The sequence below is a fragment of the Nomascus leucogenys genome, chromosome 15 (assembly GCF_006542625.1).
Source record: "Nomascus leucogenys isolate Asia chromosome 15, Asia_NLE_v1, whole genome shotgun sequence".
In the NCBI taxonomy this organism is placed as follows: domain Eukaryota; kingdom Metazoa; phylum Chordata; class Mammalia; order Primates; family Hylobatidae; genus Nomascus; species Nomascus leucogenys.
In genome coordinates, this window is record NC_044395.1 from 26,031,672 (window position 1) to 26,049,784 (window position 18,113).

The 18,113-nt window shown below is 37.3% G+C and overlaps 1 protein-coding gene across 1 annotated transcript in view; it reads right to left on the bottom strand.

Annotated features, from left to right (window-relative positions):
* The window catches only part of DDX10 (DEAD-box helicase 10), a 277,384-nt gene that overhangs the window by 77,038 nt on the left and 182,233 nt on the right, over window positions 1-18,113 (bottom strand). Inside the window, exon 16 of the mRNA XM_012496007.2 lies at window positions 12,988-13,044. Within this exon, the coding sequence (XP_012351461.1) occupies window positions 12,988-13,044 (57 nt within the window). The remainder of the gene's footprint in view (window positions 1-12,987; window positions 13,045-18,113) is intronic.

Genomic DNA, 18,113 nt, shown 5'->3' on the forward strand with positions numbered 1-18,113 from the left:
ATGAGAAATCAGGGTCCCAGGCTGTCGGATCCTCTAAGTCAGCACTGGTTCCACCTAACACACCAGGGCCACTCTCTCCCAGTGTGATCACTCAAAGCACTCTCTCCTTCCTCCAACACCGAGCTGAACACACAACAGGATTTACAGGTATACCCATCAAGGAGAAACCAAATCCTGCTGCTCCTTGTGTATTACAAGGCTCTTGGCAACATATCTTTCATATTCTGATGCCCTTATATCCCAGCATTGGTTTTAGATGGTGTTGAAAAGGGTTCAGGCTAAGAACAACAGGTGCCAGACTGCCTGCAATCAGGCACACTGAAGGACAACTAGAGCTTGGGCATGCTGGGTTTGTAACTAATTTAAGAGACTGGGCTTACATTTACCCTCATATCTTCTAGTAGACATCCTGCCATGGGGGTGTAGCCAAACCAAAAGTGGAAAAGGCCTAGCACCTCAGGGTTATAAGAAGTATAGAAGTTGCCGGGCACGGTGGCTCACATCTGTAATCCCAGTACTTTGGAAGGCTGAGGCGAGAGGATCACGTGAGTCCAGGAGTTCGAGACCAGCCTGGGCAACACAGTAAGACCTCATCTCTACAAAAAAAATAAACAAAATTGTCCAGGTGTGGTTCCAGCTACTTAGGAGGCTGAGGCAGGAGAATCGCTTGAGCCTGGGAAGTCAAGGCTGCAGTGAGCCAAGATCACGCCACTGTACTCCAGCCTGGGCAACAGAATAAGACCCTGTCACCAAAAAAAGTATAGAAGTTTATTCTATATATTCTATATATATAAAGTTTATTCTATATATGGATATAGACCACTGGTTCTTAATGGGGCGGTAGTAGTATCTTAATTATACACACATACTGCATGAACACATGTAAGTAAGTCCCCTACCCCAATGATTCTGATGGGAGAAGGGTGAGGATGGAGGAAGCTAGATATGGGCATTTTGAGACATCTTTCAGTGATTTCCAGCCGTGATTGAACCACTGGTTAAATCCTAAGTATCTGAGAATGAACCTGCCTAAAAAGGCAAAATATACTAATGCTGATTAATCATGGCTCACATGTTTTAATGTGATTCATAGCTCACAAAGCCCTTACACATGTATTATCTTCACAAGAACTCTGGAAGGTTGGCAATGCAGGCAACACCACTACTGTTATTCTAAAGAGGAAACTGAGGCTCGGAGGAAACATGACTGCCTTGGATTCCAAAGCTTACTGGCAAGAACTGAATTTGGACCTCCTATTTTTCAAATCTAATGCTCTTTTAGGAGAGCTCTAACAACCTGGCAGTAAATGATAAAGGCTGAATGAACTGACGCCCAAAATCTGATCTAGCATTACTGATGAACTCACAGTATGGACTACAGTCCCATTCACTGTCATTTTTCTCTTTTGCTTAGAGAGGACAATAATTTTTTTCTTCTCTCACTTTCTGTTCTCCTCAAAGCACCAACCACAAAAACATCATGTACTAGCTCTACTGAGTGAGGCAAAAATCTTAGGGTTGGATGGATGCCAGGAGGCTGGGATCAATAGCAGTTGTGTTTAGAATTCAGACATGCACAACTCATGTTAAAAGCAATTAAATGAGGCTGAAGCCTTCTGATAATATACTTTCCAAAGAAAGCTGTCCTAATATAAATAAATGGATGAGCTTGAGAATATTTATCATTTCCAACTGAAGGACATGAGATAATTTTATTAAATAAAAATCAAATGTGTCCGCAGTAAGGGGGAAAACTAATGTACACAGCTGAAATCAAGATAGGTAAAATAAAACAATTGGACTTAATTCTAACAGTAATCATCTTATAATCCAAAGACAGATAACTGATAGAATTCTTGATAAAAGAACTTTTAGATCATGTATATACCATGTCTGCAGCATTTTCCAAGTTTAACATTTTATCTGGAATCATAAAAGATTTATTTCCTTAAGTAAAGAGAAAAATGAGGCTACATTAACAAAAAGTGCCTACTTCCCCCTTAATAAGATCGTAAACTCTTAGTACGGGACCAGACACAGCCCAGGTACGTTACAGATGCTAAGTACCTTTAGACTGTAGATGGTGAAAGGAAATAAATATTTAATTCACATAAGATGCACATGGAAAAATAAATAAATAACCAGAATCTATGATAAGAATGAGGTAAGTCAAATGAATATGCCTCCTCATGGGAAGATAGTCACTTCTTTATTAGATGATCTTTCAAGCTTTGTATGTTTCTGAATTTCTATGGTTAGTTACTATTAATCTATTTCAATTTATAAAGTTACAGTAGTCACATATAATGATCATTCAGACCAATGTCCCTTTCGTCACCCTTGTGTTCTTTTATTCTAAACAAATGCCAATTCAATAGCTCTCAGTGTCCTATCAGATAGCATGAAGAGTAGAGATCTCCACAACATTCCAAGGCCACCAAACCACCTCATAAGTTTATAGTAGAAACTAAAACTCACTGGGGTGGGGAGGAGGTTAAATGTCTCTGAACAGCAGAATGATGACTACGCTCCTCCTTATTTAAAAAATACAATTTCTTCATTTTAATTTACACCAGAGTCGAAATAAAGCTCATTTTCTCATTTAGGGGAAATTGTTTTGTAAGGTTTAGGAGGTAAAACATCACACTTCTTGAAACAAGGGGATTTTAAAAGAAATGTGTATTTGAATAATATAAATTATTAATTGTCTTTCATAGCTTTCATAAAACATGAATGACTCCAGGGACTGAGGCTCCTGATGCTTCTAGAATTACAAGAGTTATCCATAATACCTTATATTTCTGAATCTACAGATTAAAATATCTAGGCTGAAAGCATATAAAGAGATCTCATCTACCCCCATCATTTTTTTTAGAAGTAATCTTTGGCCGGGCTCAGTGGCTCATGCCTGTAATCCCAGCACATTGGGAGGCCGAGGCGGGAGGATCACCTGGTGCCAGAAGTTCATGACCAGCCTAGTCAACATAGAGAGATCCTGTTTCTACCAAAAATAAAAATAAAAAATTAGCCAGATTTGGTGGTACATTCTTGTAGTCCTCGCTACTCAGGAGGCTAAGGCGGGAGGATTGCTTGAGCCCAGGCGGTCAAGGTTACAGTGAGCTATGATAGTGCCACTACACCACAACCTGGGCGACAGAGTGAGACCTTGTTGATTAGATTGATGAAAGGGAGAGAGAGATTTTCTGGCTGGAGTGCAGTGGTGCAATCTTTGCTCACTGCAACCTCCGCCTCCCAAGTTCAAGCAATTCTCCCGCCTCAGCCTTCCCAAGTAGCTGGGACTACTGGCGCGCACCACAATGCCCGGCTAATTTCTTTTGTATTTTTTAGTAGAGACAGAGTTTCATCATGTTGCCCAAGCTGGTCTCAAACTCCTGAGCTTTAATTGATGTATGGCACACCTCCAAAAAAGTGCACAAACCATAGGCTTATAGCTTGAATTTTCACAAAGTAAATATACCCCATGTAACTACCACCCAGATTAAGAAATTAGAACACTCTCAAGTTCTCTAGGAGCCCCCTTCACACTCCTTCCCAGTAATGACTCCCTCTTTTCCTCAAAGGTAAACTCTAACCCCAGATACTAGTTTTGCTTTTACAAAAAAACCTTTATGTAAAGAGAGTATCATAGTATTTACTCTTCTGTCTGGCATCTTTTGCTCAATATCATGTTTTTGAAATTTGCCCATTACTGGATGTAGCAGTAATTCCTTCACAGCTATATAACATTTCATTATATGACTATACCACAATTTATCTACCCTACAATTTAGGTTATTTCTAGTCTTTGACAGTGATACTTAGTGCTGCTGTGAGAAACACACTCACCCATCCAAACGTAAAGAATGGACTTAGAGGTGCAAAGAACAGCAAATGTGAGACTTTAATAATGGTCTTGCAAGATCAGGTGTCTGGTAGGCAGGCACGTCCAGGGCAGTCACAACAGGTAATTTATCTGGGCAGGAAGCATCCAGCAAGGGAGAGAGATGTAGGCTGGGAGGCTAGGCCAGTCTCTCCTTTACACAGTTTTCTGCCTGTCTCACTTTTACACATTTTTCTGCCTGCTTTATATTCGCTGGCAGCTGATTAGATTGCACCTACCAGATTAAGGGTGAATCTGCCTTCCCTAGCCCACTGACTCAAATGTTAATCTCTCTTGGTAACACCCTCACAGACACACCCAGGATCAATACTTTGTATCCTTCAATCCAATCAAGTTGACACTCAGTAGTATCAACTAGCACATTAGGAAACTTATGTCTGCTCTTTTTCTGTGTTCCATCTCTGTTATTTCCTTTTCCCACTGGCTTTTTTTCTCCTTTAAGATACGGAGGAAATGGAGCCTTCCCTTCCTTAAGAAACAGTGGCGGCCAGGCACAGTGGTTGATGCCTGCAATCCCAGTACTTTGATAGGCCAAGGTGGGCAGATCACTTGAGGTCAGGAGTTCAAGACCACCCTGGCCAACATGGCAAAACTCTGTCTCTACTAAAAATAGAAAAATTAGCTGGGCAAGGTGGCGTGTGCCTGTCGTCCCAGCTACTTGGGAGGATAAGGCACAAGAATCACTTCAGCCTGGGAGGTGGAGGTTGCAGTAAGCTGAGGTCGCGCCACTGCACCCTGGGTGATGAAGTGAGACTGTCTCACAAAAAAAGAGAAAAAAGAAAAAAAAATAGTGGCTTCCTCCTCCTCCTCCTCCCCCCCCCCCATCTTCCTCCCCTTTTCTTCCTCCCTATGACTGACTGTCTTCAATTTTGACTAAGTGTTAGGAGTATGGCTGTTTCTGCTTACATACCATATGGCAGTGTTCTCAATTTTTTTCAGTATACGAAGACGTTTAACATCAAACTATTTACAAGATGATAATTCTACAGTGGTATATGTCATTTAAGAAAATACAAGACAAAAAAGTACTCTGAATTTAGCAAAACAAACAAGTTCATATTTTGTTAATATAGCCTTTACATACTTTTAAGCAATGATCATATATATGTATGGTACAGATAACTTATTCACTGTATAGTCAATGCTGAGAATTTTGGAATTTCCTAGTAATAACATGGAAAACCCACACAGATTCTTGTACCATAGGCTGAGAATTACTAAAATCAAGTCTTATAATAGTTCTCTAGCCCTGCCTCTATTTCTTCACATAAGCAACAGGATTCTGAGTTATGAAACAAAACAAGAAGAAGAAGAAAGGAGGAAAGAATCTACATGTTTTTTTCAACTTAGAGACTTTTGTATACTATATCAGAAATTATGATGGTATAATCTTACAACAGCCAGTAATGACTACTAACAGTCAAAAGAATTCCCATCATTTAGACCATTAATGAATGCTAATACATACAAAAATACAGGCAAATGATCCTAAGTATCAGTCTCCACAATCACAATGGTCACATCCACACATACCCACATACACAGTTCTCTACAAAGTAGAGCATGTAACCACTGGAATAACACAGACTCAGCCACATAATGAAACTGACCACAATGATTCAAATACAGTTAATTTTTTCTGATAGATGTGCCTATAAATCCCTAACTCAAGTATATAAATGTCAAATTATCTCTAACTTGACTTAAGCTGAATAAACTATGACGAAGTATAAAGGGCATCACCTGGATTGATTTACTGTTTAGACTGTTTCATTGGAAAGAATCTAAATGACCACCCAACTGAGCAGACTATCAGACCATTTAATAATACAACTATTTTCTACAACATAAACAAAGGGATATATACACACACAGCCCTTTTTTTTGACACCTTTCTCAAATTTATTATGAATCTGTTTTCCTCAAGTTTTATCTGGTTAGTACATTTTGCAAGTTTAATAAAAGAAACAGTATTCTGACTCTAACACCAAACATTAGTTCTCTGAGAAGTATTAGAATAAACACATTCTGACATAGTCATTAAAATTCTGCCTTAAATTAATCTGCTCTAATACTCCAAGTGTAAAAGGTTTGACTTGTTTCCTGAAAAATTTCCTCTTATTCTCAGAGTTAATGGCTGCCCTGAACAGGTTTAAGATCATCCTTAACACCCACTGCAGAGTCATCAGTGGTCAGAGTCAAGGAGTGCAATCCGACCTGGATCCGAGTGCTAGCTCTCCTACAATCTAACCACATTTGAATAAGGTCACAATTATTCAGGCTACTCATGTTCAATGGCATCAAATGCAACATTCACCATGATACTGCCAACAAAGACATTTTAGCAGGATGCACTTTTTTGGTCAATCAACAAATATTTATCAGCAAGGACCTGCATCACAGAGTGAAGTCACAACTTCCATGGGCATTCAGTTCCAAAGTTGACAGGCAAGGTGAAAATCCACATATCAAATTACCCTAGACTATCCCTTTTACCACCCATACAGTACCATACACTCAAGTTTTCCATATGCAACTTGAGGAGCTTGAAGTTAGATAAAAGGAAGGAAGAAAGGCAAAATCAATATGCACATCTTAGGACAACTCATCCTTTAAGAATTTATTAAATTCTTCGCAAATAGGGCATGCATGAAGGATTCTAATGGGATTCTGACTGCCTACAGAGTTTACTACATTGTTTTAATATTAAGAATCTATCATCTTAATACAGATTCACGGATTTGTTTAACACAAGATGGGGTAGTAGGGAGTAGGAACTTGGAAAGGGCTGAGTGTGTTAGATACATCCAGTCTGGCAGAATGAAAATTCACTGTATTCTGCAGACCCAGGCGCTAGACCTCAAGGAGCTTATAACTGACATAGCATTAACATGTAAAATGTTAACTTTAATAATGAATACAGTTGCATTTCACCAATTCAAATATCTACAGAGCATTTATTATGTGCCATCCATGAAAAAAACTCAGCTGCCACTCTCAAGGAGTTTATAGTCTAGTGATGAGAGACAATCACCAAGTAACATGGCAGAATAATGTACACGAAGTCCGGTGGTCCAGAAAGGAAGAATGTCATGAGTCGGCCTGAAGGAGGCAGAAAAGGCTTCAAAACAGAAAGAGTTCAGAGGAAAAAGCAATGAAGGAGAAGATATCCTAGGCAGAGGGAAAACGTGTATAAAATTTAAAAGTCAGGAAGATATGAGAATATGGTATGTTTAACAGGTCTTTCTGGGCTGGAAATAATGGTAAATGTTTCCTAATATTTTATTTGTAAGAAAAAATTAAGCTGCTGGGATTCCAGTGAGATTTTATAGTAACTAATAGGAGATGCACAATATTCTGTATCCGCCTATGGTTCTGTTCTGTTTCTTAATATTCTGCTTCTCAATGCAGCCACCTATAAAAGAGAACTAATTGTGGATAAGGAGAGCAATTTCAGGAGAAGAAATATTTATTTGTAACTTCTGCTTCAGTTTTTAAGACTCTCAAATTGAATATTCTTGACTACCTCAGAAATGACTTATGGCCTAATGCTTAAGAGTCAATGCTTCGGTGTCATATAAAGCAGATTTGCATCCTGGCTCTGCCATTTCCTAGCTGTATATTCTTGGGAAAGTTACTTCAACTTCCTAAGCTTCAATTTCCTCATCTACAAAATAAGAGGTAATAACATGAGTGACCTCAGCACTGTTTGCGAGGAGATGGCCAACTGTGAGCCAGAAAGCCTGCCCCCAGCCGACAAGCACTGTGATGAGAGACAGGCATACGAAGGAAAACAAGAGCTAGAGCCAAAGAGAGAGAGAAGTGCAACCACATCAGCACTGTAATTATTGGAGGTGCTCTAGACAGGGGACCATGGGAGTAGTTCCAAAAGCAGGAGCCCACAATATGTGACAGAGTCAGAAAAATCTTCATGAAAAGGGTAACCTTTTACACATGCTGAGAACAGGCCCAGAAAGATAAATGGCATACCCCCAGCCACCCAGAAACTTTAAGACATAGCCTGCTTTCTAGATCTCAGCCCAGAGTTCTTTCTTTACTAAAGTTATTTGCTATTAGTAATTTTCCATGACTAGTCGTTAGATCATGTATCATGGATGCGATTTGTTTTTACATAGAAAAAGAAAAAAAAGCAACATACAGAAAGAGCATAGAACAATAAACAATACCAGGGAATGAAGATTCAGGAAACCTGGGGGCATATACCAGTTCTGCCACCAAAGAAGGTATGACATTAGGCAAGTCATTCACTTGCTTTCAGCCCTAACTTATTTGGGTACTTTAAAAGTATTAGCTATGTAGCTATGTGTGTATACATTTAAGGAAAACAGTATTTCAAACAAAATCTTCCCTGGAAGGTCAAAATGTAAAGAGGAAAATAAAGTTGAGCTGGTCTGGATGAGGACTAAATGGAACCCTAGAGCCCTGCCCAAATAATTTTCTCATGCAGGGGTGGTGGGGGGTGGAGAGGAGAGCCCATAGGTCACTCAATATAATACTGAAAACCACTGGAGTAGATCAGTGGCTGCCACACTCGCTCTTCAATTTCATGGATCAAAAAAAGCTCAAAAAAGATTTTAAAGGGGTGAAATGGGTTTTTACTTTGTCAAATAATAAGACTTTTAAAAAATTATCAGTATTATTTCATAAATGAAAGGATATTTTAGCACCAAAAAAGTAGGAAGAAAGAACAAAATATCAACTGAATAAAATTAGCTTTGCTTTATGAAACTACTGTTGAGTCAGAGAAAAAGTCGCTGAAGACCAGTAGATTAAAAAGTCAGTCTAGAGCATCTCTCAAGTCTATTAGTTTTTTAAGGTTTGTTTTGTTTTTTTTGTTTGTTTGTTTTGTTTGAGACAGAGTCTCGCTCTGTCACCCAGGCTGGACTGCAGTGGCGTAATCTTGGCTCACTGCAGCCTCCACCTCCCGGGTTAAAGTGATTCTCCTGCCTCAGCCTCCCGAGTATGCTGGGATTACAGACGCGTACCACCACACCTGGCTAATTTCTATATTTTTAGTAGAGACAGGATTTTGCCATGTTGGCCAGGCTGGTCTTGAACCCCTCACCACAGGTGATCCACCCACCTCGGCCTCCCAAAGTGCTGGGATTACAGGCATGAGCCACCATGCCCGGCTTAGAGTTTTAAAATTAATTAACTACTACTTCTTCAGACCTCCTATTCTGAGAGCTCTAACTTCAACACTACTTTTCTATTAGTACAGAGATTACCTTAGGTATTCAAGAAACTATTACCTAAAACCACTATTTGTTAAGTATAAATAAAAACGCAATACAAACCAAAAAATAAAAACAAGTGAAAATGTACAACATCTATAAAACTTCAACCTCAAAATGTATGACATATTAATTTTCCCCACACCTAAAAAATATGAACTATAATCATCATTTTTAATACAGTCAAAACAACTTTTAACTATTTTAAGTGTTTGAGCTCTTCCCTACTCTTTGTTCCTTCATAGTCAGTGTTCAATTTCATCAGCCTCAGACTTTTGTTTAATAAATCATACTTTGGCCAGTTGCAGTGGCTCACATCTATAATCCCAGCACTTTGGGAGGCCGAGGCGGGCAGATCACGGGGTAAGGAGATCCAGATCATCCTGGCTAACACGGTGAAACTCTGTCTCTACTAAAAATACAAAAAATTAGCTGGGCGTGGTGGCACATGCATGTAGTCCCAGCTACTCAGGAGGCTGAGGCAGGAGAATCGCTTGAACCCAGGAGGCGGAGGTTGCAGTGAGCCAAGATCGCGCCACTGCACTCCAGCCTGGGTGACACAGCGAGACTCCATCTTAAAAAAATAAATAAATAAATAAAAATCACACTTACTTTTCAAAAGCAGCACAGTAGTGAGCTATTTCTGAGGATCTATTTCCTCAAGTTTCAGCACTGTTGTTCCTTTTCCTTACATTTCTACAAAATCATTCCAGCAACCAGGGATTCCTACTAGCACTTGTGACCCTCAAAGCAAAAGGAAATCTAGCTACATAATGAGGTAAAGCTGTATTTCAGGATTATGTAACCTACCTGAACTCAAAAAGCAATGTGGTCTATTGATCATTGCTACAAGTATTTTTCTAGATCTTAGTTTAAAATCTGTAGGTCATAAGAATATACGACATCTTGTTAGCCAAAGTAAAAACAATTCTATTGTGCAGTTCAAGTATTTCTCTGCTAAAGAAAGTTTTGATACCCAAAAGACCTCTATTTCCCAAACCACTATTAGGTACCCAGCAAACCTTCATAACAGTTTCAGCTTCGTATTTATCTTCCATTCCCAATTCTGCACATAATATAATCTAGGCAGAACTTAAATCTATCTTTTAACAAAAAGTCGTATCGGATTCCTGAGAGGTCCATTCCAACTTTAGTTTATCTTACTCACGCTTTAAAGCAATTTTTCTTAGAAGTACTTTCAATATGCCAGAGAAGATTCATTTCTAAAATTGAAAATTCACATTATCATTAAGTTTTCTCTTTTCTGGGAAATAAAGATAATTCCATGAAACTTGATTCAAGCACTTTCCCCAAAATTAAAAAAAAAAAATACTGTGTCCTTTATATCCTTCTTTGTATAATAAAATGATGTTTGCTGCATGAAACACAAAACAAGGTAGAAAGACAGCTATGTGAGTCCTCCCTTTGTTACACTTTCAGTTTCTATGCAGTGATTGCTTAAAATAGCTATAAACAGCTATGACTACATTTCCTGGTAAATTAAGTCTGCAAGTACCACATTCTTTGACCATTAAAATATCTTCTGGATAGCTTGTAGGTTCAGGGATCAAAGGGATGCTCTAGCTGGAATCTGACTAAAGTGATTCAGAAGGCAATATCCTAAGTAACACAATGATTAGGTTTACATAAGAGGATCAACAAGAAGACAAAGTTTACTCAAAAACCAAGTCACATCTGTCATTTAAAGCACACACACTGAGAGAAACCTGATAACTTACATCATATTTCTCCTTACATATCACAGAAATTTGTGCCATCACCCCTTTACCAAGTGTTTCCAAATAATATCTTCTAGGTCTGCTTCCAAAAGGCACCTCAAAAGCCATGAGAGCCTTCATCCCCTCTCACTTTCATTTGAAAGGAAGCTGGGTGCAAAAGGTTGGTTTGAGCTCATTCCTTGGGCTCTGTCAGTCAGCCTGAACCTGTCACTGCAGGCAGTCCTCAGTGTCTTGAGGAATGTTTGAGTCCTGGCTGCAGACCAGCCACTGATCCCTCTGGTAATATCACTCTTACAAAAGGGCTGCCATCTCTGAGCACTCAGACAAGGGCTGTGAAATGGAGGTAGCTAAACTATTCAGAGCAATAATAAAACACAGCCTCTGTCTATTTAAAGCTCCTGGCTGAGGTGCAAAGCCATGTCAGCTCTTCTTTCTGTTCTTAGTCTAATGCTTAGTGGTTACACAGAAATGAGACCTTCTCTTGACAAGAAAAATCTTCCTCCTTTTTTAGACGTCAGGAAACAAACACACAGGACAAACACAGAAGGGGAGCAGGAAATGGAAGGAAGAGTTTGGCGTAAGGAGTTCACTTCAGACATCAACCCTCACTGAAAATGCCTGATTCTGACGACTTTACCATTTTTTCATTTCCCCAGCAGACACAGTATTAAAACCAAATATACACACCAATTTACAGGGGAATAAAAGAAGAGGTTTCCAGGAGGATAGCTCAAGGGTGAGAGCAATTTCTTACAACTTAAACCACTATGAAAAAAAAAAAAACCGAGCATACACCATCAATAAGTATAAAAAATAAACCATATTTAGTAATATATATACAAATATGCATGAATAAACACAAAGGAAATACAGTAACAGGGCTTTCTTTGGCTCTAGATTATATCTTTCATTTTACATTTATATATGAAGAAATGAGGGCTTCTTAGTGAAATAAAATAGGCTTATTTTATGCTGAATATGCAATATTCATAAATATCAAATGCTTTTATTAGATTTAAGATTTTCTTCTTAAATTTAAATCTTTTCCACTACAGCCTCTGAGATCTAGTGTCCCTGCCATGGTGGTTCACGCCTGCACATTAAAGCATATGCAGAAGCCTCCACCTTATTTAGCAGTCGGGCTGCACACACTGGAGCTCTCGTTTTCGGGCACCTTTGAAGACAGAGTGATATTTAATACCGAATATAAGCAGTCTTTTCATCTTACACTGTAGAATAATTGCTTCCCACTTCAGAACTATAGCATGAGTTATCATCTCTGACTTGCTCTCTAAGTGCTATGGCCAGCATGGAAAAAAAATGACAAACAATATTATAGGCTTCCTCAAGGGAGTTGGAGCTTTGCTAACTGCCAAGAAGAAATCATGGCTAGTCAGAAACAGCACAATGAGATACAGCATGAGAAATGACATACGTTATTGGGCCCTAGTTCTAGGAAATCGTTTCTACTAAACGTCCTCAGAATGCAGAAGCTGAACACTTCTCAGTGATGAACAAATTAGATAAAAATCATAGCTGCACGTGGACGGTGTTTATAATTATACATACATACTTGAGGAAAACTGTACATATGTATTTGCTGAAAAGTATCTGTTACAGAATATAGTAAAAGTGGGAGATACAGAATGCTTTTCCCCTAGATTCTAAGAGCTGAACTGATGCTTTCAGAGTTACCTGTTATGAGGTTGGGTTCACACAGGCTGTCTACCTGAAGATGATACAGATGAAAATCCTATCAGGCCTGGCCCACAGAGTCAACTGTCTTTTGTATTTAACTGACGCAAAATATATGGAAAAAAGTGGTGGAGTAAATGGGGCAAAGCCCGACAAATTATCTTAGGGATTTTTCATCCTGCACCAGAGGAATACAAGAAAGTGAATAGAAGGCCACATGGGCTTGAATCCAATTGGAATATCATGATATACAAATAATAAATAAAATCCATGTTGAAAAGAAGAGGATTTAAATTCCGTTTTAACATTATAAGCATTGTTCTTGCCAAAATATAAAATGCTTTTGTCAATTCTACCTGAACAGAGCTTGGAAAAATAAATGTATATAAACCCTTACCTTTGCTTGTCTCTTGTTGGCTTCTCTTCTGGCTTCCCTTTCTTTCAGTCTTTTCTCCTGGAGACAAAGAAGAGGAGAAAAATTAGCAGCATATAATTAGGTATAAAACAGACTACACATTCATTACAGTTTTATTTCCTAAAGCTAACTAATATATGACATTTATTTTTCAACAAATGTTTACTGACTACTACTATGGGATTGGCACAAGTATTCATGAATCAAGAATGTGTCAGACAGATCTGGAATCAAATCCCAGTTCTATATCACTTACTCTGGCTATGCAATGGTTAGTACTGATTTTCAGATAAAACACACACTAACAGGATAGGTAAAACATAATGTACAATTATACAAGAGACACATTTTAAAGATTACTTGGAATTTCTAGAAACCAAGTTCAACGGAAGGAAATGGAAAGGAGAAAAAAGAAAAACTCAGAAAGCTTTTGGCTTGCTTATTATCAAAGAGCTTCTTTAGAAAATGACTGATCTCAAACCTGGGTCTTCATGTGCCAAATCTAGTGCTTTTTGCAATACATTCTAATAAAAATAAAAATGTTAACATTCGGGGGTTAAACATTAACAAATGTGACTTTAAAAACAGAAGAAAATAATAACTAGTATTATTTTAGCAAGCAGCCAATTAATGCAATAGTGATTATCAAACTTTATCCCTGAATTGGTTCTCTAATGAGATTATAAGAGATGTTCTGCCACTAAATTAAAATAATCTCAATGCTTCCCCAAGTTTTGGGGAAAAATAAGTTAATGGATGGCAGTTTCTAAACAATTTGTGCCTAAATTAAGTTGGCACCAATTACTGATTTTCTTTGAGGATTAGCAGACTACAAAATATATGAAAGAAGCAAAACAAGATTAAAGAAAAAATCTGATATAACTGATCATAATTAACGCTTCATCTGAGCTGGCTTTAGCTTGTGGATACATGTATTTGTAGCTTTATCTCCCTTCTCTTCTCACCCCACCTCCCATGCAGAGTTTTCCTGTGTTAGACATTAAAATGGAACATAACTACATTCTATGTTATTCTACGAAGATCACAATGACTTCTGAGTGTTTTACTGCTTACATTAAGACTATAGCTACATATCAAGGAACTACAGAAAGCAATAAAATTGTACTTTCATAAAAATTTCTTTGTCCATTAGCACATTACTGTTATTTTCTTACCAGCAGAAATAGCTCAGAATTATTAAGTATCAACAATGTGCTAGGCATTTCATATAACAATTTGGTTTTTTATCTTTTTAAATCTATGTAACAGAACTTATAAGGTATTACTATTCCCATTCTATAGATGAAAAATGGAAGATCAAAGTAACTAAGTAACTGCCTGATGTCACGCATAGTAAGTGATGGACTTGGGACTAAACTGGGCCTGGGGAACCGAAGTCCTCACTCCCTCAAATCTAGCACACCACTACACTTCACACTCCGCCACTGGAACGTTGACTTCACCTTGTAGGTTCGTACACAGTATTTGTATCCGTATCAATATGTTTTAGACAAATATTGCCAATTCTTTTATCATTATAAATAGTCTGCTACCATACAGGTCTTTTCATCTTGATAGCATTTTTTTTTTCTGAAAGCATTTTATAGACATCACTTAATTTTGCCAGTCTTCTGTGCAGAAGAAACAGATAATTGACCACATTTAAAAGCCATGCAAATTTTTGTTGTAATTATTCAACAACTGATCTTCCTCCAACACATCAGTATCTGAAAATGGCACTTCAAAGTTGCAAAGAATAACTTCGATATATTCACATTAGAAAAACCCTTTCTACTCAAGCAAACATAACCATGCTGGGGTTTTCCATTTAGTCATTTTAATCACAGCAGAAAAAAATCGACAATTTTCTACTTTTACTGAATTCCAATATTAATTCATTATAGTCATTAAAAGATATTTTAAATTTCAGCTTTAAATTGGCTATCAGAATTTACATGTGCATACAAATGAGATAATTTTCCCTTCTAAATTTTCTACCAAAATTTTCAGACGGACAAGAGATATCCAAAGGCTTTTACAACATGAAGCAAATGTTACCAAGACATGAAACAAATGCACTAATGACAAACTTTTAATACTGAGTGAAACTAAAAGAAAATAATTTGAAGTGAATCATTAGAAAACGTTTCTTTCTTATCTGAAAAAGCTTTATTAGTACTCTGAAAAGAGCCAAGAGTAAACATCAAGACAGAAGCAAAAGAACTGGAAGTAGATATATCATAATTCAAAAGTTAGAAAATTAATATATTCTTTGTGGGGGTAGGAAAAAAATAATTTTTAAAGACGGTTTACGACATATGACAAAACATAAAGATAAAAGGCTGGAGTACAATTACTTCAGAAGAAAAGTATAAGTGAATTTTATTAGATTCAGTAACTGAAGTCCTCCTCCCCTTTTAATTAGGTGTGGCTCAAATGCCTTAAATCCTTTATTTTTCCTATTTTATTTTTGAGGACATACTGGTACCAAAAACTATTTTATGCTACAAAAAAAGAAGGCAAAATGTTATCTTTAGTTCTGCGATGCTACAAATGCTTAAGTATAAGGGGAGCATGAAATTCAATAATGAAAATCAAATTCACAAGGGACAGAAAAACAGAAAATCAAATTTCAAGGTATAAAATACTACCTTTATAGATACTATACTTCTTTTGGATTCTCACACACTATAGGTCCTTAGCTTCCAGAAAAGAAACTACCATGAAATATGAATTTCATGAGCAGTCATGACTACTAATTTAAACTTTTTCATTCTAGGGTGATACTTGAAAATTTGTAATTTGAAAATAAGACTCATTTTTGGGAGGTTATGAAAGTAAAATCCATTTGCATGACTCTCAGGCAACTGTGTCAGTTTGGTAAGGAATTGACTCCCCAGCTATCACATAAGGAAGAAGGGGACATGTATCTTTACTTCAGTATTAGAATAACCTATTTTTCAAAAAAGAAAACTGGCTTAACAAAAGCGAGCAAAAGAAAGATCATGAGAATTGTTAAGTCCCAAAGATATCCCCTGCCCTCCAAGAACAAAATTCCAGTAAACCTAAATCCTTCCCAGGAACTTAACACAACAAGGTTCTCCGATCTGTTACCTATTTTACAGAGTTTTGCTTGAACGACACTAAAAAGTGGACTTCTATGTATAAATCTGTAACAACTATAACAAGGATACGAAGACGGAATGAGAAAAACAAATTGATGTGGAAACACTGATTCACTAGTTAAATCCTTTGAATATTTACCGAGCCACATGGTAGGCTCTGCATACATATAATGGGTAAAACAGATATAGACCATTGCCCTTTGCAGTTTATAACTTAATCCTATCAGACTCCCTGATTCCACTGGCACCAAACTGCTCCATGCTCCTCAACCCCAATCTCTACCTACTCACCATCAACCTAATAACCAACCCACCTCTCCAACACCATATGGTTTTTAAAAAAATCCCCAAAAGGAAGCATGAAAATAGATCAGATTTATGTAATTCTGAATACTTGTCTCATTTTTGATGCTGGATATAAAGAGAGCCCAAACACCAAGATATTGAGCTAAATGTCACTAGATGTTATAAGCTTATGAGAATAAGAACAGAAACCTCCCCAGGCAGACATCTCCAAATGATAGGCAAAGGTTCTATAGCAACAGGTTGGCTTCCATTTTAATAATAAACCTGCTTGTGACAGTAGAAGGGCGAAACTAGAAGGAAAAAGGGTTGTAATGAAAAGGATCTTTTATCCTCTCATATAAATAAGCTTCATTCACAACATCCATTTCAGAATTAGGCACCAGATGCTGAGTCCCCTGTCCTCAAGATGACACTTCTGATCTTAGTAAAATTTCGTAAGGACCATGTGAGCCAGACCAGTCTCTGGCTCTCTTACATTAGACTCTTAAATGGCCAGAGCTATGGAAAAATGGATTCTGGCACTAGTATATGTACATGTATAGCTATGCAATGAATATTCAGGAATAAGTGGTATTAGTATGGAATCTTAAACTATACTACTAACCACGACATTTAATTTATTAGAGATCAATGACCTTGTTCTGGAAACATGAAAAATTTCCATTATTTGTCATCTGTTCTTCAAAACCTTCTACTCTTATGATCATCCTCCACCTTTTAATTCACTGCTTCAGTTACCCTCCTGTAAAAGAACGTCTGATGGCTTGAAATAGGTAGCAACACAGCTGAACAGTTAAAAAGCATAAAGTTTAAAGAGTAACAAAGACCGTGGGGTAAGAGTCCCAGGGCTGCTGTTTGCAAGCTGCAGGGTTCTGCACACATTACTTGACCCTTCTAAGTCTTAGTTTTGTAAACTGTAAAAATGATGCTAGCTCACTGATTTCAGAAGTTAATTATTAGCATGTAATATGATGATACATGTAAACTTACTGCAAGGTCCAGTTAAGCAAGTGTTACTTGTTATTGTTAATATTCTTGTGGCTACTATTCCTCAGATGCCTGATTACAGTTTCCCTCTTTCTTAACTATCACACAAATTTATGGTTAAGTCAACTGGATTCCATGCCAACCTAATTATGTGTCAACAACAATAAAACAAGATAGATTTTCTAAAGTCTTCCTTTAATCCTTTCTTAACTTTCTAATGTTCATGCTGGTAGTAAGTGGAACCTAGAGTAATGCTATACCATCTCTGGAAGCAGTCCAGAGCCACATCTTGACATGTTTATGTTATCTAAATTCATAATCCGATGTAGATAAAGCACTCGAATTTCAAGGGAATGAAAGAGCTTCATAATGAATTGTTTTTCTCTATTCTCAGCTGTGATAGCAAATATTATCACCTTCAATACAAGTCATCTTTCAGAACTAAGAATGATGACACAACACAGAGCAGATTTTCACTCCATTGAAGTAAAAATCATTCAAAAATAGGATCCATGGCCTATCTTTCAACAGTTCTGACTGAATTATTAGAAAACACATTGCTTCTATGTAAGAGTAGCATTTTGTCTTTACAGTTTACTAGTTTACTAATGGTTTCATATGCAAATGTTACAGCTTTTGCTGTATTTTTATTTCCAATGATTGATTCCAGATGTTCTAAAGAGAAAATAA